Genomic DNA, 17,859 nt, shown 5'->3' on the forward strand with positions numbered 1-17,859 from the left:
CGCGAAAAGCCGTAATTATTGCTACAAGAATTTGTAATAAAAAAAAAAAAGAAGAGGGGAGGAAAAAAGAGAAGCAGAGGTAAAAATTTCAATGTTGGGTAGAAAGATGACAAGAAAGATAAAACCACTTTTAGCAGACGTTTCTGTATTCGTTAAGCAAAGATGGTAGCCAGATGTGTTGTGTGTTGGGTGGCAGACATTGACGTATACCAGAGCAGCTGACATTGATACACACCACGAGCTAAACCGGGACAATCTCACTCTCCGCCAAAAAGGACTTATTAGACGGTTCGCAGAAAATCGCGGAGGTCTTGACAGACGAGAGAGAGGCCCGTCTAGTCCTCCCCCCTCCCCCGGTGCCTAATTATTGCGGTCAAGACGGTAGCTTCTGTTTGCGTAAATAACGCGCGTGGGACGGACTCTGTTTCTCTTTTCGTCGTTCCTTCGTCTGTCACTTAAATTAATAACGGCTCGGTCACGTTCGGCTGCCCTCCTGATTTATGTCGGCGTCTCCGGAGAGAAACGGTCCCACCCGAATACTCTCTCTCCGCCGGCATCGACCGGTCCTACCTGCCGCGCACCTCGTCTTCCTAATCTTTACGCTACCCTCCAACACTTCCGTCTCTTCTCGCCTCTAGTTTAGCGCCGCGTCACACTCTTACTTGACGAGTCTTATCTTCCCGCACTTCCTCACCTAACACTCATCTCGCTTATAACCCCTTCAAATTTCAACCCGCTTTTTGCGTAACGGTTCCCACATTTAGTGCCGTCTCTCCGCTACTCCGCTACCCCGATTTTGCACGGATGTGGGTAGCGACGTTGCGTAAAAACCGTTTAACCGCACCCGCATTATAGGTTCGGACCGCGCGTCGTTACACGTCGGGTTTAAACGTCACCGGTGTTGGTCGTAATTCGAGTGTAAGACGACTCCGCTGATCGCCGTGCCCTCCGCCATTACGCTCGGCCCGCTCTGGTAATAGGGCGGTCGGAAGGGCGCACCTGTTACGACGCGTAAAGAGCCCCGGCGGAAAGGTGGAAATAAACTTTAATGTTTTATTGCGTACGTGTGACGAAACGAAAGGCTCTTCTGATTAACACCTCCGCCTCCCGTTTTACGAGATACGATTTTCTGCAGATGCTGCCAACCCGACGGTTTTCCCGGAGAATATTTATCGATTTCGTAATCGAAAATCGATTAACGATTATTAATTAGACGATATTTGAATTCCAATTATTTGGGATTCGTCCTCAAGATTCGGGGGGTGGAAAAATTATTTCGCAGACCAGGAATATTTTTCTCTCCTTATTCGCCCGGGACGAATTCTACAGACCGAAACGCTAATTTTTTTTCTTCTTTAGTTTTTCTGTCTGGTAGTTAGCGAAATCTAAAATTAGTTTTTCGACATTTCTTTAACCGCACCGACTTGTTTCCCACTCGGTTAACTATACCTTCTCGCCTATTTTTTTATTTGCTCGGCTGTAAAATACGAAATTACGTCCGCGCGTGTATCTGACATCATTTACGTAAACCCTAATGTATTACTGATGACTTATACACCCTTTGGCACACGTTACGCCGGCCGAGTGCCGAGGCAGACAACCGGAGGTATCCGATCGATCCGCGGATTAAACGTTTCCGGCGGGGGATACCGGGTTCGAGCACGATTTCGCCCGTCGGGCGCTGCTTTTCGCTCCCGAATCGGCGGCATGGACGGCGGAAGGGGCACGGGAACGACCGGGCCGGGCCGAAAAATGTAGGTGGGGAGGAAGAGGGAAATAGTGGAAGGTCGGTCGGGGTATTTCGGGAAGCGCCGGACGGCGGCGGCCGACCCTCCGAAATTCCCAGAGGGTTAATTAGACGAAAAGCGCGGAAAGGTAGGGAAAAGGGTGGCTTCTGCACCGATACCATCGAAAGCCGCATCGCACGTGTACACACTCTAGCATTTAGAGTACGGTAACAGCTGCACTTCTCGATTCCTTTCTGTCGGGTATTTAGCTACAGCTGTGACCGGCACTAACGCTTCAAACGGCCGCTCGGCAAAAGCTCCAACGTCAGCCGTTCGTAATGCGATTGCTTCGAGCCGGCACGTTCCGCACCGGCCTCCCCCTTCCTTTGTGTGACGTTGGAATTCTTACACGCAAGCGCGTCTCCGGGCACGCGGCCCCGGCAAACTTTCCGCCCCCCGGAAAAGAAAAGTCCGGTAGCTGGGCGGCGTAAAAAGAATCTTTGCTCCTCCATCCGGGAGGAAGTACGGAGTGCGGCGGGTGGCCCGTCGGACTTCCGCCTCCCCAACTAAGCTTTATCGTCGTAAAATACGACTGGAAAATTTCTAGTTTCGCAGTTTATGTCCGTTCCGTTCCCAGTTTCGAGGTCTTAACCTTTAAAACGGGCCCAAGCTCTTTTATGTCCGACGTTAAAAGTCGACTTTTTTAACGCGCGACACCCGCGTAACCCGGGAATTTCACCCACTTCCGCAGGGGGATTGAGTTTGCGCGCGCGGCCGAAAGGCGCGCCCCCGCTTCAGCCGGGAAGGTGGGAGAAAAGTGGCCGCCGGGCGCAATAACCATTTAAAGAAAGGAAGGGAAAAAAAAGGAAAGAGGAAGTTTTCGATCGGCACGGGCGGGAAGGAGGAGGTCGTACATCTTGTGCGTGGCGTATGCATAAAGTATATTCGGACACGGTCGGCGGTCTGCAGGTAGAAAACGTACGAAGGGAACCTCCGCACATGGACGGGTAGGAGACAGGTAAGTAGCCACGGGAAGGAAGCGGAGTTATGAATATGGACACGAAACAACGGCGAAGATAACGCCCAGACATCTGCGCTATTTCCCGAAGCCGTACCGTCTTTTCACGATAAAGGAAGCGAGCTTTCTCGGTAATGCTATCCTTTGTCTATGCGCCGTATCGAAAACTGTTCATTTTCTTGCCGGCGAGAGGGAGGAACTCCTATCATATATAAAAGACGAGATTGATACAATTCGGCCGGCGCCACTAACGAACCACCCGCGGCCGACGGTGGCTACTATAAAGAAGGCAAAAAGGGCCCGGTTAAAATTCCCCACCCTTGGGAAGAGGGACGAAAGGCCTATTTCAGATAGTTTCCGGGGTGGGTGTGAACGAGAAAGGGAAGAGATTAGCCCGGCCGGAAAATGCGCCACCCCCCGGAGGAGAGGGGAAGGGGAGGAGCCGTCGACACCTCGTCCCTTTCACGGTTCGGCCACTGTCCGTCTTTTTTCGCACGCCCGCCGCTCGGTCTTGGACGACGGCCGCAAATGAACGTATCAATCACCCGGCACCCGGTGGGAAGCGCGACATCTGCCGCTCTCTCCGTCATTAGACGCTGCCGCCGCGATTGGGTTCGGGCCCGGGCCCGGGTCCGAGCCGGCGCCTTATTTATGGCCCATTCCGGACCGAAGACGAAGAAGTTGCGCCGAGGAGGTGGAAAAAGTCCGCGGGAGAAGAGCCGGCTCCCGCCGTTACTCGGACGGATTAATTACTCCCGCCCGGTAATGCGGAACGCTTGACAGGTAATACACCTCCGGCACGCGCTCTAATTACGGAAGCGTCAAAGGAAATTGAAAGTTAATCACGAAGAGAAGGAGATCGCTTGACCCTCCTCGTCTCCGCCGTAATTATTCCGTCCGCCGGCGGGAGACAAAACATTCCCCCCCCACCCGGTGACGGGTAAATTCCACCGGAGAACGTAATTAACCTTTCCGGGCGCGCCTTCCCATTCCGTTGCGTGACTGTTGACCCAGGCCTAACCTATTGACAAATCTCTCTCCCCCTTTCCGCCCGGTCTATCGCCTTTCCACGTAAATTAAGAAACTCCCCGCCTCGGGCGCAATTCGGTCAGATGCGCTCCCTTCGGCTTCTCCTCCCGCCCTTGCCCTTTCCGCCGTCAAAAACCCACGAGAGTTTAGACCTTATCGAGGATGGGAGGGAGGGAGGGAGGGAGGGAGGAGGCGGAGAAAGTTCCCGCCGGGAGGTGCGTAAGAGTATAAGAACGGTGACGGGACCGAGGACGGAGAGGGAAAAAAGACGTTAATGGGCGATATAGTGGGGGAAATTTTCGGACGGTCCGAAGTTGGGAAGGCGCCGACTCTTTTCTTTTCCGTCTTTATCCGTCCGATCCTGCGACCTTCCCGCCGTAAACGTCCGTCCATCTACTCCGGCGGTTTTCCCCGGTCTTAATTAGTCTAATGGATAATAATTAGGAAGAAAAATTCCCCGAAACCTCCGTCTGCCGTTTTTACGACCGCGGCTCCGGCTCCTACCCACTTTTTACGACGTTCCTTCTCTTTCTTTTCGTCTACGCAGCCAAATTTATTGCGTTTAATTAAAGTTTTTCTACCCCGCGGTCGATCTCTTTTCCGCCGTTGGGACGCGCCGCGCCGTAATTCCGTTTCTAAAATAGTTTTCCTGAGAGGGATCGGGTTCGATCCCTGAATCTGATGGTAATGCTCCGTCGTCCGAGGGGGCGCGACCGACGGCTTCCGGAATGCGTGAGGCAAACTTAAATAACTCAGCGCGGAAATCTAGCGCGATCCGGATTCCGCCGGGCGCCGATGGGTTAGGGGCGGAGATTTCGGACCCGGTCGGATTCTCCGCGTGACGCTCTCCTCTGACAAAGAAGAGGAGAGGCGTCGCCGGCCACGCGCTTCCGCCATCGACGTCTGCCACGGAGATGCATTTACGTACGTACTGTGACGTCACGGCACGATCGAAACACTCCCAACTTTTGATGGAACGCTTAAGCTCCTTAAAAATCGGGTTTAATGAAGTGGCGAAGTACAAATTACCTCGCTCTTCCGATACAGTTTCGGCTTGTTTACCGAACGCTGTTACAGTAAGCTCTGAATTTTTTCTCCGACTGTGAAAGGGGTAGAAAGAAGGCGTTTTGTTTGAGTTTTGGGGAGAAATCCCTTAAATTCAAGGCATTTTGTCTGGGGATCCTAAATTAGTCTCAAATCCGCAGCGTTGGTCGAGTGGAATGTTCTTTAGGTTAGAGAGGGATGCCGAGTGTCTCCAGTATTTTCTAATAATCCCGTGTTCTCGACAAAATGCCACGCTTCCCCTTTACCGGGATCTAGATTTCCGGGCTCCGTAACAAATTCCCGATTAATTGTTGCTGACGTAACAATTGGGAATCTATTTATTTATTTATTTACAAGTATGCGTGTGTTGTAGCTTATGGCTTATATATAGAAAAAGACGCGGGAACTACATACAATAGAGGGAAACCAGTTAAAGCCGCTTACTCCAGTGAGGGTGGAAGTAAAGTTTGAAGTAATTATGTTGTCCGCCGATTGTCGTGGACGTGGAAAAATCGAGAAGTTTGCATAAGCCTCGGCCGATGGTCGTTTCTTTGGTCTCCGCCCTTACCTTACCATAATGACTTGGCCTTCCGACCCTAAGCGGGAAATATTCGGTCGGGTTGATTCCCCCACACCTTGTTGCCATTTTGGGAAGTGTACGTAGATTTATACGTAGACGGGAGAAGTCTTTCCGCTTCGAAACGAAGGTTTCATATTACGTAACCATTGAGAGAGGAGCGGTGCGAAATATGGGAAACCCATATTTCGCACCGCTCCTCTCTCACTGGTTTCCCATCTCTGAAACTTTTGTCCACACGCTTAAAAATTCCGATTGCATCGACATCTGTCGGAGTATCGTCGCTGGCGGATCGTGCGTTGTCTTAAGGGAAGGGCCTACGACGATAATGTTTTGGAAGATATTCGAGAGGCCCTAGGTTCGGGCCGCGGGGAACCATCGGAGAGGCGGGCGGCCACGGTTAATTATAGCCGCCCGTCATTTTGCAGTTTGTTTATCGTCGATAAGAACGTGTGGAACGTTTGACAAAAGTTATCGGTCCCGTGTCAAAGAACGGTAAACACCGGCGCCTCGGGTCGACGAGATTCCGAAAATTCCCAGCGCCTACACCTAAGCGATAAGAGGGGGAGCTTATTCCGGCGATATCTGGACTGGTCTAATGAACTTATTATCTACGCGAAGGCGTCTTGGAAGTTTTGCCGGTCGCCATTAACGATATTAAAGCGAATTACTCGCGGTCGGAACTTGTGTTTACACAAAAGTCGTGTGGATCTGCTTTCCACGTGCCTCTATGACACATAATACACATCTGTTAAACAGACGGTAAATAGGAAACTTTAAACAGGTGCGCGACTGTGTAAGTACTATGGATGTACTGTACAATTCCATAATAAAATTTTATGAAAACTCCGTCGGAAATAATATTTTCTGGTATTATTATTATTATTATTATTCGAATTTGAAATTTACCGGCCATCTCCCCGCTATTATTTAATCCAGGTCGACGGAGGTCTGAGCGTAGAATCTTTAGATTTTCCCCAGTACTCGAACCCGGAACCGTTTACGGGCGTCAGAGTAAGGTGTAGTTCTTATTATGGCTATTCTCACCTGTTATTTTGCCTTGGGATGTGGCGAAAGTTCTTCTGGCCTTGGGTTTAACCAGTAGCGTGTTGCCTATAAAAAAAGAATCCACGCCAAGTAAATGACAAGCGGGCGACCCGAGAGACATTTCGATGTCGGATTACGACCTGGAGAGGAGAGAGACGAAAAAAAAGAAGAGAAACAGATGAGAAGTAAAGTACATTTCTTTCTTTTTAACCTAATCATCTCTGCCTGCTTAGGAGTAATACGTACCCAATAAAGACTTGGACGCTACAGCAAAGATATTATTTTGAAACCTTAGAGGCGCTAGTCCACGTGTTACGAGTCGATACTTTCCCAGGAGACGTCGCACGTGGCGCTCCTCTCACGCCGGGGGGCCGCGACGCGAGCGGGGGGGTGGACGCGCACCGGGCTCCTCCCATTCCCGTCGTTACGCAGCGCCACCGTTCGGTAAACCTCCGATTCACCCTATTTAGTGGTAAAACTGATTTAAGAAGAGTTTTTAAAAAAATCGATTTGTATAAAAATTTTTCCGAGTTCCTCCGCATTTTTCGAGCTGCGTTTGGCGTGTTTAACGAGCTGGCAATTATAAATTATTGTTGCCTTTCGCCCCTTCTTTATTTTTCGAAGGTCGATCGGTTTCGGTTTCCGAAGGTTACCCCATTTTTCTCTAAATTCCTCTTCGAAATTTTGCAACGGGCCGTGGTCCCGTCAAGCACTGTTGTAGGCCAACCCACTAATTTCCGTTGAAATCCTGCAAAATACATCGATATTTTGCGGGTAAAAATATATAATTTAGAGATTTTAAGATCGAATTTAGAGTTTTCGTAACACCTTCCTTTGCCATTAAATAAATTCCAGTTTGAGAGAACCGTTTTAATTAACTCTGCAACCTTTTAGAGGATTAAATAAACCTAATTTTTATATATCTTAAATATTTCGAGTTCTTCTTAGGGAAGTGAAATATTTTTGACCATGCGCGAGAACTATTGGATTCCCAAGTGTGATCACAAATTTTGGTATTTATTTAATCCGAAAGTAATTTGGAGAATTAAACCAGGCCCACCTTTTAACAATATCAGAGGATCGGATGGGGGTTTAACCCCCGAAAACGATTTATAAATATTTTGGGGATTATTTTATCAACGGGTTTATTATTTAAAATTTTCTGGGTAAATATTAATTAACTGGGAAAGGTGAACCACCGAATATTTAATGTCTCGAAATATTTAGCGCTTTATTCCAAATTTACGTAATTTAATTCCTTGTTTTAAGGTGAAGATTTTCGAATATTTTCTTGTAAAATCGAGTGGCCTATTTAATTTCGGAAGGAATTTTTCCGAAGATTTTTAAATTCGGAATTTATAAAATAAATTTTGAAATTCGGCGGAGTCTTAAAATGACGATTACGAAATTTTCTCTTGGGAAAAGAAAAAGGAAAATTTTCATCCACTTTGGGATTAGCAAAAATAGAAAGAACTACTTAAGAAACATGGAAGAAAGGAAGTTTTACTTTCTTTTTTTCTTCTTCTTCTTCTTCCTCTTTTTTCCGGATCGATAGGTGTGGGTCCAAGACCAAAATGGATGTGGGAAGAGACGTGATTGAATAAACGTTCGACCCCCTCGTGCGACGCTTGCGTGTCCCGGGGGTACAAGGTGCAGCGAAGAGCAAAAGGATGCGGTAGCGAAGAATACGCCTTCCGACCAAAGAAATCAATGGTGGACTCGCCGAAATAAACCGGTCCGAGACATCCCGAATATCTGGCAGAAACGTCAAAGGCGGTGGCCGTCTTCCGCCCCTCCACCCCCAACACCGGAGGAGGGGAGAGTCGGCGGGAGAGGGATAATCCGCGCCTTATCCTTAATTCTGTGAAGAGAGGGAGAGAGTTGATAAACGAGGTTTTCTTAGCGGCGACTCTGCAAATGACGAAGAGCTAACGAAACGTGGCCTGAAACGTTTTGGCAGGAGTTGGGAGTTTTATGGGGAATGTCGATCGTTCCTTAGGTATTTATACTTCTTAAAGTTGCCTTTCTCGTTTTAATAGTCGATATTCCGTATCTGGAGAGAACATATTAAAAGATTTCTGGCGCCGGCCGAGAAGAAATCTCGCAAAATGAGACGTTTGGCCCATTCGTTTTCAGATTTATTCTTTCTTTAACAATTTTCTTTTTTATTTCCTATTTTGTCATTTTAGACGTTTTCAATTTTTTGAATAAATTTGTATAAAAATAAAATTAATAGAAATCGTTTTTGCTTCTGCCCTTCCCATGCTAAATATTCCAAAATGGCTTCAACCCGTGCACCACCTTCCTCGTCCCGCATCGTTTTCGCTTCTGCGCATAAAATTAATAAATTAATCTTTGTGCTCGTAGTTTCGTATTGTAACGCAAGGACAAAGCGTAAATCACCAAATTAATCTTTGTTACTGTAATTTGTTTTTGTTGCGTGTTTTTATAATTCCGGCCGTAACTCGCACCACAATATTGAAGTAGATTTTCGGGCTCCCGAAACGTTTTTTAAAATCGGAATTATGTAATTTCTTGGCCATTTACGAAACGCTATCCTAGAAGCCAACATTAAAAATAAGATAAGGCACTCTTCGTTACGGATTCGAGAGAGACTGTTTGCCCGCCGTTACGTCACCGTTTCTCTTCTTTTATCGTCCCTCCTAGCTGAAGTCGGGTCAAAACCCTTTTAATTCGTTGGTAATTCGATCCTCGGTGGCGCTGCCGTAAGAGTGGAGGATACCCACGTGTTAATCCGTACGAAAGTGTCCCGTTTCGGACTGCACCCTTTCCCAAAAAGTGCTCGGACGTGCACATCTTGAGTCCAGATGCCGCTGCTAAGAGCAAAGCTGTTTCCCAATCCACCGGGTCAGAGTTCTCTAACCTCAGGATTCCGACGCGGTGGGAAAAGTAACCCAAGACGTCGCACCAGATGGTTAAGACGTGACACGACGGGGTCGAGGGTCGAGGACGTCGACACCGCTCGTAATTGTCGAGTTTGGTAGCGCGAGCCGCCGTCTAACCAATCGTCTTTGGCTTCGATTCTCTCGCCCGCTCCCTTTCTCTTCCCCCCTCCGCAAGTTTCGATAATTTTAGTAATCGGAAGAAAACGTCGACGTTTCGAAATTGGGTTTTCGCATTTTGTTATCTGCGAAAATAAATAATTCTTGTTTATCTAGAGCACATGTGGCGTGTTGTTGGGAAATGAAAGACTTCGATGAATTATATCCCAATTTGGCAAGTGCAGACTGTAAATTATAAACTGCGCTCCCGACGTGAGGTACAGCGTGCTTTTTTCCTTTCCCTTTCGTTCTCCTAAGCCTTTTAACCTCGGGTTTCACCCCGCCTTACGCCTTTCTACGGGGTTCTTGCCCGTCTCGTTAGACCGACCCGAGATTTAAAAAAAAGGGAAAATACCCCGCCTGGAGGAGAAAGTGTTAATTTTTTAATGGCGCGTAATATATATATAACGGGGGTCGTGAGAGTGAGTCCCGGTCGTCACCGCCTCCGCACGCCAGATGGCGCTAATGGGCGAGCCCCCGGCCGGGGCCGACGGCGCCAGATGTCCCCACGGTGTTACATTACTGCGGACTCTTTCGGCTTGTCGTCGACACCGACGATTGGTTGACAGCTAATTGACGTCATAAAATAGTATCTTGTTCTGGTTGCAGATGTCATCAATCTGTCATTGTTGCGGGGGGTTATCGGAGACGAGTTTTCTCGTCTCTTTTCTCGAGCCACAGGTGGCCAGAAGACGCTCGGAAGTGGTCGGAAACGATCTTCTTCGTTCTTTTCTGTTCTGCATCCCAACTCCTCCGTCCCAGATTCGATCCCATTTTTTGCCAGGCCAAAATCCGGGCTGGGGTTGATCGGGAGTTAGAATACGGAGAATCCTTTAAAGGGGAGTTCCAAATTGATGCTGACAACCTCCGGGAGATCTCGAACCCGTTCCCGGATAACGCCACGGTCTTTCGTCATACCAAAAAAGAGCTTCCTCCTAAAAACATTTAGGGATTATCGCTGGTTCCCAGTAAACGCATGTAGGAATCTCGAGAATTCCGGGAATAATCTGTCTTTGAGGAATCTTGCATGGAAGAAACGATTGCGCGGGGTCGTATCGATCATCGTAACTTGCACCCGCCACTGGCGTAAAATTTGAGTTTTTGGAGTCGAACTGCGACGGACGCTCTACAATTAATGAAGTTTCAAGAGCTTAGCCTCAAAGTGGCTTCTTGGAATTGGCCAAACCCCAAGGCCAGGAAATTAAATTGTTCCGAAAATATAATTACGTAAAAATCCCCGTAGGGAAGACGGAGGACTCTTTTTAATTCATTAAGTTCTCTGTTTACGTGAAGATTCGGTATTCATATACGGGAAGCTGGCGACAATCGTTTTCCACGCCCTGGTACGACGGAGAACTCTCCGATACGCGGGAAATATCGGATACTCCTCCATTCGGCGATACGAAATTTCCCCGAAAAACGAATCCCGAATACGACTTTAAACCCACCGTCGGTTTTTTTACGTCACCGGTGGGCGGTTAAGCGCAGCGCTATTAATCGGACAATTGTGCACGAGCGATTACGAAGGGGAGGGAGTTATCGCGGCCCCGCAACGACGCCCGAACCGGTGGCCCGGCCGATAGACGGATTATGGGAAGCCTACCGCCGGTCACGTGACTAAACGCACGACGTACGGGAAGGATCCGGGCGATTACCGTGGTATTTATATCAAAGGCGCCCGACGCCATTCGTCGGGAAGAGATGGAGGAATTTGCGTTTTTTCAAATTAAGAAGGAAAAACAGAGTGCGGCGCGCGCGTCCGGACGACGAAAAATGCAAAGAACAAGAGGCGCGAAGATTGGGATCACGCGACGGCCGGGGCCATTTCGGCAAAAATATTGCACCCGGAAACCATAAAGCGGCGTAAATAAATTTAAATTAATTACTTTTAAAAATCGATAAACCTTTAATTTCGTAAACCCATTAAATTAGTAATTATCAATGGGAAAATATTTATCTAACCTAATTCCTATTATTCCATCCGGCGCCAACGAGAAACGGCGCTTTTTCCTCCCTTCCTACGCGTTGTTCGACACCTCGACCGCGTAACCCAGATCAAGGAAGAAAAAATCAAACAATTCGCAGGGGAAGAAAGAATGGCGGAAAGAAAGTTTCCTGCCTCCCATAACCATTTGTTGACTTTTTTCCCCCTTGTTACACATTCTTTTTCTCTCTCTCTCTCGATGTCAAAACTTGTAAGCCACATTTCTAAGCAACAAATTACGAGTCGATCGATTCTGCCCACTCGTAATTCCTCCTCCTTTGGCCGCGCGGCCCAATCCTATTTTTCCAGTTTTGCATTAAAATCTCTTCTTCGAACGCGCATGACGCGTCGTCCCCGGCGCGCGTTACCTTCTTTTCGTCTGGGACGGTAGGAAGACAATTCCCCGGCCGCGGTGACGCTCGATGCGTGTGAAAAGCGAGAAACCCTCGCGCGTTGGACCGTAGTGAATCTTCGACGGCTTTGGCCTTCCGGTTCTTCAAAATTTAAAAGTAATGCGGAAAATGTGGAAGTTTCCGAGCGAGAAGACGAAGAAAAGGGGCAAAAGATGCGACGGAGAGAGCCGCGAGGTTGATACCGACGTTGGAAATTATTTTACCAAATCGTCGTCGGTGAATTTGTTTTTCTGACGACGAAAAAAGGAAAAAAGGGGAAGAGAAGAAAACGGCATCCGCAAACACGTCATTCGGTAAGAATTCCGGACGCGGCATCGGCACGCATAAAAGGTGCGCCACCTGTATCTTCCGACCTATCTACCCGGTTCGGCGGGGGCGTCACGACAGACTCTAAGTGATTTATGTGACGAGCCGACCGGATTACGACGGGCCTGAGAAATTTAACACCTGAAATTGGCGGTGGCGAGCGAAGAAAGACTTATTCTCGACGCCACCTTCCCTCCCCTCCCTACAGGTCGCGCTCTTTTACCGTCTTTGTCTCCCCTCTAATTTTTACTAAAGGCGCCTTATCCGTGGGAAGCGAGTAGACATTTTTTATTTGATTTCCCCCCCGTTTCCGACTACTCGTAAAATGAGTGTCGAAAATTTTCGTCTATTTGCCGTAATATTTGAGTCGGGGATGACTTCGAACCGTCGATTTTTAAAAGAATCCTCGGGCGTAAGATCGAAATGCTTTAAGAGAGGAATCCACATCAAAATCCAAATGCTTATTGGCCACCGTCCCGGGAGTAGGGAGGCAAAAGTACGCCAGTTTTAAACTTATCCTTTTAATTTAGTGGTAAGATTCCGGCCGATCCCGATCCGAAACTCTGGTAGCAGAGCGGGAACGAAAATGCTCGGTTCTAGCATTTTCTGCCCAACGCCATTCGATTTGTGGGGAGATCCACTGGACTGATGGAGGCGCGGGTCCGTCCGCAGATTGGGTAGTGTCTTATTCGTAATGCTCCCCGCGTGAACGATGCGAAATATTTAAGAAAGGAAGCGCCGACCACCACCTTTAAATGCGGAAAAAGAGCGAGAGATTCCGGGTTTGTAAGGGAAATTCATTATCTGCGGGAAATCTTTAGGGAATTATTCGGACGGAGGACGTTTCGACCAGGGTTTCCGTTAACTGGCGGGCCTTTACCGACAAGTAAAGTCGGTAAAGTCGTTTCGAAGAGAAGATGTCGCGGTTTAATTATCCCAGGGTAAATTATTCCCGTTTGTTCCCTTCTTTATCCTTCTCCTTTCGGATATCGATTTAAAATCGAGTAGAAAGTAGAGAAATCGCCCTTAAATTTCCCGGCATTTAGTGTTTGAAGTGTTAAAAAATTCCGGCATTTACGGACAGCAACCGGCGTTTAATTAAGTGTTCTCACCGTCGAATTTATTTGGAACCCGCCCGGATTCGGACGACTGCCAGGTGAACGTCACCCCCAACGATAATTAAAGAAAGGGGGCGACCCCCTTGGGTAATGCGGCAGAATCGCTTTTTGTGGGTGGTGGAGCGAAGTATAAAAAAGAATTCTCCCACGCTTTTTTCGCGGCGAGGTGTCACGTCGATGCCAATTAGGAGGAGAAGGTGTCACGCGGCAGACGAGAAGGTTAATAGCGGAAGCAGTCATTATTCCGACGGCAACACCTAAGCCGGCGAAGGAATTTCTCGGACTGTAGTGTCCTTAATGAAGCAGCTGGGTTGTTTCGTCAGTGGGTGGGACCGAGAAGAGGAAAGGGGGAGGGAAAAAAGGGGCAATTTACCAGAGACCGGGAAAATAAATGGAAGAAAGATAGAGGTGACGACAGGCCGCAGCATGCTCGGCTCATACTGCAATCAATGAGGCACAGAGACCGGCACATCTGGCGTCTTTCCTACAATTTAAATTTTCCCGTGTATTGACAGGTTGTGTTACGGTAATGAAGGGGGGCCGAATCGATTCCCGCCAAAAACATTCTTTTCGGTAACCTCCCCCGAGCGGTCGGGGTTCGAGTCCGGCCTTTTTTAAAAACCCTACCGGGGAGAAAGAGAGAGAGAGTCGCATGACGAATGGCGCGGGTAGGCAATCTCCGCCTATCTTTTAATGAAATATCGCCCGCCACCGGCTACTTCGCGTGCAACTTTTGTAAGATGCACGCGCACTCGATAATTAAACCCGGAATAACGGCCGCATTTTCTTCTTCGTCCCACCCGGTGTCGCTCCGATTGCCTAATATCTTTCCCGGAATTTATTCGCGCCCCCCGAAGACGGGTTTGTCCCGGTCCCCGGCTTAAATTTCGCACCTAGCCAAGGGATTACGGGCCAGATTTCCATTCCCCGGGCCGAGTCGGGGGGCGGAAGCCTGTTAACGTTTTGTTAGGAGAAAAGGCGGGGGAGCCGCGTTATTTGCCACCCTCCCCGCCTTTATATAGTAGCTTTCGGGCGGTCTTTGGCGGGTTATAAGTTGTTACTCTTACTTCGAAGGTAATTTATCAATAATTCGTTTTCAGACTTTTTAAAGTATCCAAAAAACTCTAGAAAATCTCGTCGTTAGTTATCGTAATTCAGTCGATAGCTTCGCTTCAAAATATCACCTGTCAGACGAAAATAGTGGCGATAAATAATAAAGTAGCGACTATTCTTCCTCGCCGTAAAATTATATTGTAAACACCAGTATATATTATACTCCGCCGGAATCCGGTAATTGGACTCCTCCCTGCGGATGAGCCTAATCCTCCCTTCGTCTTCCTCTCCTCTAATCCTTGTTTTTCTCTTTGTCTTCCGAGAATTCGTCAAACTCCCGGCCGTGGCGTGACTTGTCACGCGTGATAAATGGTGCGTCCATTGATTGAGATTTTCTTTTATTATACCGTCCGTCGCCTTACCAATATTCACATTCTCTTTCGGCACAAAACACCGTCGCGCCGCGTTTACGTACCTTGGCGCGCGGCCCTCTTCCTCCGAATTCTAGAAATAGACATCCGGGAGGAGAGGTCAACCCCGGCCCGCGGGGTTGAAGCGTTACGCCCGGAAGCTCTACACTCCACCAAATATCTTATTTACCATAGGTTTTTGCTGGGGATAGAAAATGGCGCCGGCACGCGCGTTACCGGTGGTGGCTGGCCTCCGACGCGGGGAGGCGGCGGCGCGTGCGGCGTAAGAGCCTCCGCCCGTTATCCGTCGCGACCGAAACGTAACAAAAGTTTTAAACTTTCATTCCGATAATCGATTGTCGAAAAATCGATATTCGACGGCCGGAAACGGTTTAAAAGAGAAAATCCTCGCAGACCCGGCGAAATATCCGTGAAAGCAAACCCTCCTCCTCCTCCCCGCGGCGGTTTCTACGCGTTTAAATAAATGACACGTAACTAATTACGTCACGTTCGGCTCAAAGGATAAACCATTTAATAATTTTGTATCTTCGGGTATACAAATCTATCCTACCGGTTCCGTCACGTGGTGCGGACGTCACCGAGCGCTGTGGAGGACAGAATGCGGGACGGCAGAACGTATCTGACAGAAGCAGAGGACAGCAGACGGTGCAGAATGCGATGAATCGATACTCGCGACAGCTGGTCCTTACACACAAGTTGTGTATACAGCTAAAAGGTGCGGTTTGGATCTCTCGGTACACCGACCCGGACACAAATTCTAATCGCGCGCACTCCCACCTCCCCTAATGATTTTCTTACGCGTCTCCCCCCGCCATCCGAAGGGTAATTATTCCCGCTGCCGGGGGTGGGAAATTAAAAACGCGGACGGCGCGAGCCGCGTCGGGGGCAGATGGCAAAAGTGGAAATAGGAAAAGACCGACTCGACTCATTAATCCCCCTTCGATCCCTCCGTCCGAGTGTGAGCAGGTGTTACGTAAATCTAGGATCATTGGTCCCGGGATTGATGAGCCGATGGATATAACCAACGCCTCTCCCAATCAATCCCTCTATAGATTCGCGCTCTTCTTTTCATATTTTTCTCCGAATTATTCCCCCTCCCGGCCGATAATCGAAGAATTTCGGTAGGAAGAGTGGAGGCGCCTTTTCCGTTTCCCACCACCCGGGCCCCCCTTCCGGCTGGCGGCAGGGCCTCCCGAAACCACCACGCGAGAAGAGGAAGTAACGACGCGCGCGCGCGTAACCCGGTACGCCCTGCGCGTTGTGGCGGCGTTACGGAAGAGCTGACGGAAACCGGATGCAGCGCTTATGTAATCCCGCGTTTATTTTTTTATTCTTTCGTTGGCGGCAATTGTCGGAAAGGCGAAGAATTTTATTAAGATTTATTCCAACATTTATTTTGATAACGCGCGGTTTAATTGGCGCGAGATTTTTTTCACCAGAAACTTGATGAATAACGTCTGGAAAGAGGAGGAGGAGGAAAAAAAGGAAAGAATGGAAGAGGAGGGGGAACCATTCGAACAATACAGACATAAATTTGCTTATTCTGGATTTTTTTTTGGTGTGTTTAGCCTTTTGCCCGTTTGATCCTCGGACGAAGGTGTTTAATGCTATCGACCAAAATATATCTCCGTCAGACAATTATTCCCAGCCAGCCTCCGATTAATAACCAGAAGTTTTTTAAGGATGGTGGGAGAAACTTCTCCTTCTACCTCTTCGACGCCGAGATTGCCTATTAAAAACGCCACCCACCGGATTACCCTTTTCCTTCCAAACGTTTTCTTTCCTCTTTCGCCAAAAATGGAATCTTACCTTCGCCCGCCCCCGACTTTTTCCCTCCTTTCCGGTCGATACCTAACGTTTTGCCCCCCAATTGTCCGTACGGGGATATTTCTCGTCGTTGGGAATTTTCTCGCCCGAAAAACCGACCGGAAAACTTCTCCGCCCCTTTTTGCCCCCGTTCTCGGAATTAACGAATTCCGTTAGTTTACAAAAGGTGGACAGAGTTCGTGGCTAATCGTTTTTAGGGAAGACGGATCGTAAACGTTGTCGTCCACGCGTCGTTCGGCGCTTTATCCGAGAAAACAGGGAGGAGCAGAAACGTGGAGAATCGTGCGATATTGGGGGATAAATTCCAAAACAAAACGACGCTTTATCGGGAAAGACAGAAATAAATCCGAGGTGTAACGGAGGCCGATATCGAAGATTCTCCGTTGGAAAACACAAAATATTTAACGCACGAGTCGATTGTTACTAAATGTTTTATTCGATAATTATTAGTTTAGTCACGTGCCCAGATGCGAACGAAAGGGGAGAAGGACATCGTTCCTCCTCTCACTTATCCCGGGCGCGAAAATGTGTAAAATATCAAACTAATCTCGAAGAATTGTCAACAATCCAAATGACGTTGGGTTTCCCTCCGCCTGGCCACGTCGAGAAAACAGTCGCAATGCTTACGCTATATGCGGGTTTCTCCGTAACGCTTCTTCCCGCGTCCAAAGAATGTTCCTCTTATGGACCCCGTCACCGAGGAGAGTGTCCGGGCGGGTGCTCTTTTTTTTTTGTCTCCTCGAGTGTCCGTCGGGCGGCTGTTGGCGGACGGGGCGCCCGCACCTAGCGGTCGTTTCGGGATGGAACATCTGCGCGAACCGACGGATCTTTCACCTGCCTCCTCCTCGGCTAATTACCTAATGAATTTTTTACTCTCGGTGACGTCCTCTCTCCTCGGGTCGGGCCTCCCCTTTCCCCTATCATGACCCGACGTTACGCGTAAGCCGGTTCGGCCTCTTAATTCCAATCTTTTCTCTTCCGCAGAAGACCGTCAACTTCGTCCCCTCGGACCACTTCTCTATCCCCAACCTGGTTATTACGCCTAAGTTCGACTGCCGGGAAGAAAAAGAAAATGGACGGAGGAATGCGACGCCACCGTACACGTGCCACCTCGGAATGAAAGGATATTGCCAAGGTAACATTTCTTTCTTTCCGTGCCAATTTAAACGCGATAAAATCGGTTCGGAGGGCGAGGCGGTGTCGATCTCTCCCCGCCACTTCCG

General features: G+C 48.6%; 1 protein-coding gene across 1 annotated transcript in view; it reads right to left on the minus strand.

Annotated features, from left to right (window-relative positions):
* LOC111629387 (protein CBFA2T1-like) overlaps nucleotides 1-17,576 on the minus strand; it is an 80,557-nt gene extending 62,981 nt beyond the window's left edge. Inside the window, exons 1-2 of the mRNA XM_023373282.1 lie at nucleotides 6,689-17,576; nucleotides 6,443-6,582 (exon numbers count right to left, since the gene is read on the minus strand). Coding sequence (XP_023229050.1) covers nucleotides 6,443-6,563 — 121 coding nt within the window. The 5' untranslated portion in view covers nucleotides 6,564-6,582; nucleotides 6,689-17,576. The remainder of the gene's footprint in view (nucleotides 1-6,442; nucleotides 6,583-6,688) is intronic.
* Between the last annotated feature and the right edge of the window lie 283 nt (nucleotides 17,577-17,859).

This window comes from Centruroides sculpturatus, unplaced genomic scaffold (genome assembly GCF_000671375.1).
Source record: "Centruroides sculpturatus isolate CEXI.00-Female unplaced genomic scaffold, Cexi_2.0 scaffold621, whole genome shotgun sequence".
NCBI lineage: Eukaryota > Metazoa > Arthropoda > Arachnida > Scorpiones > Buthidae > Centruroides > Centruroides sculpturatus.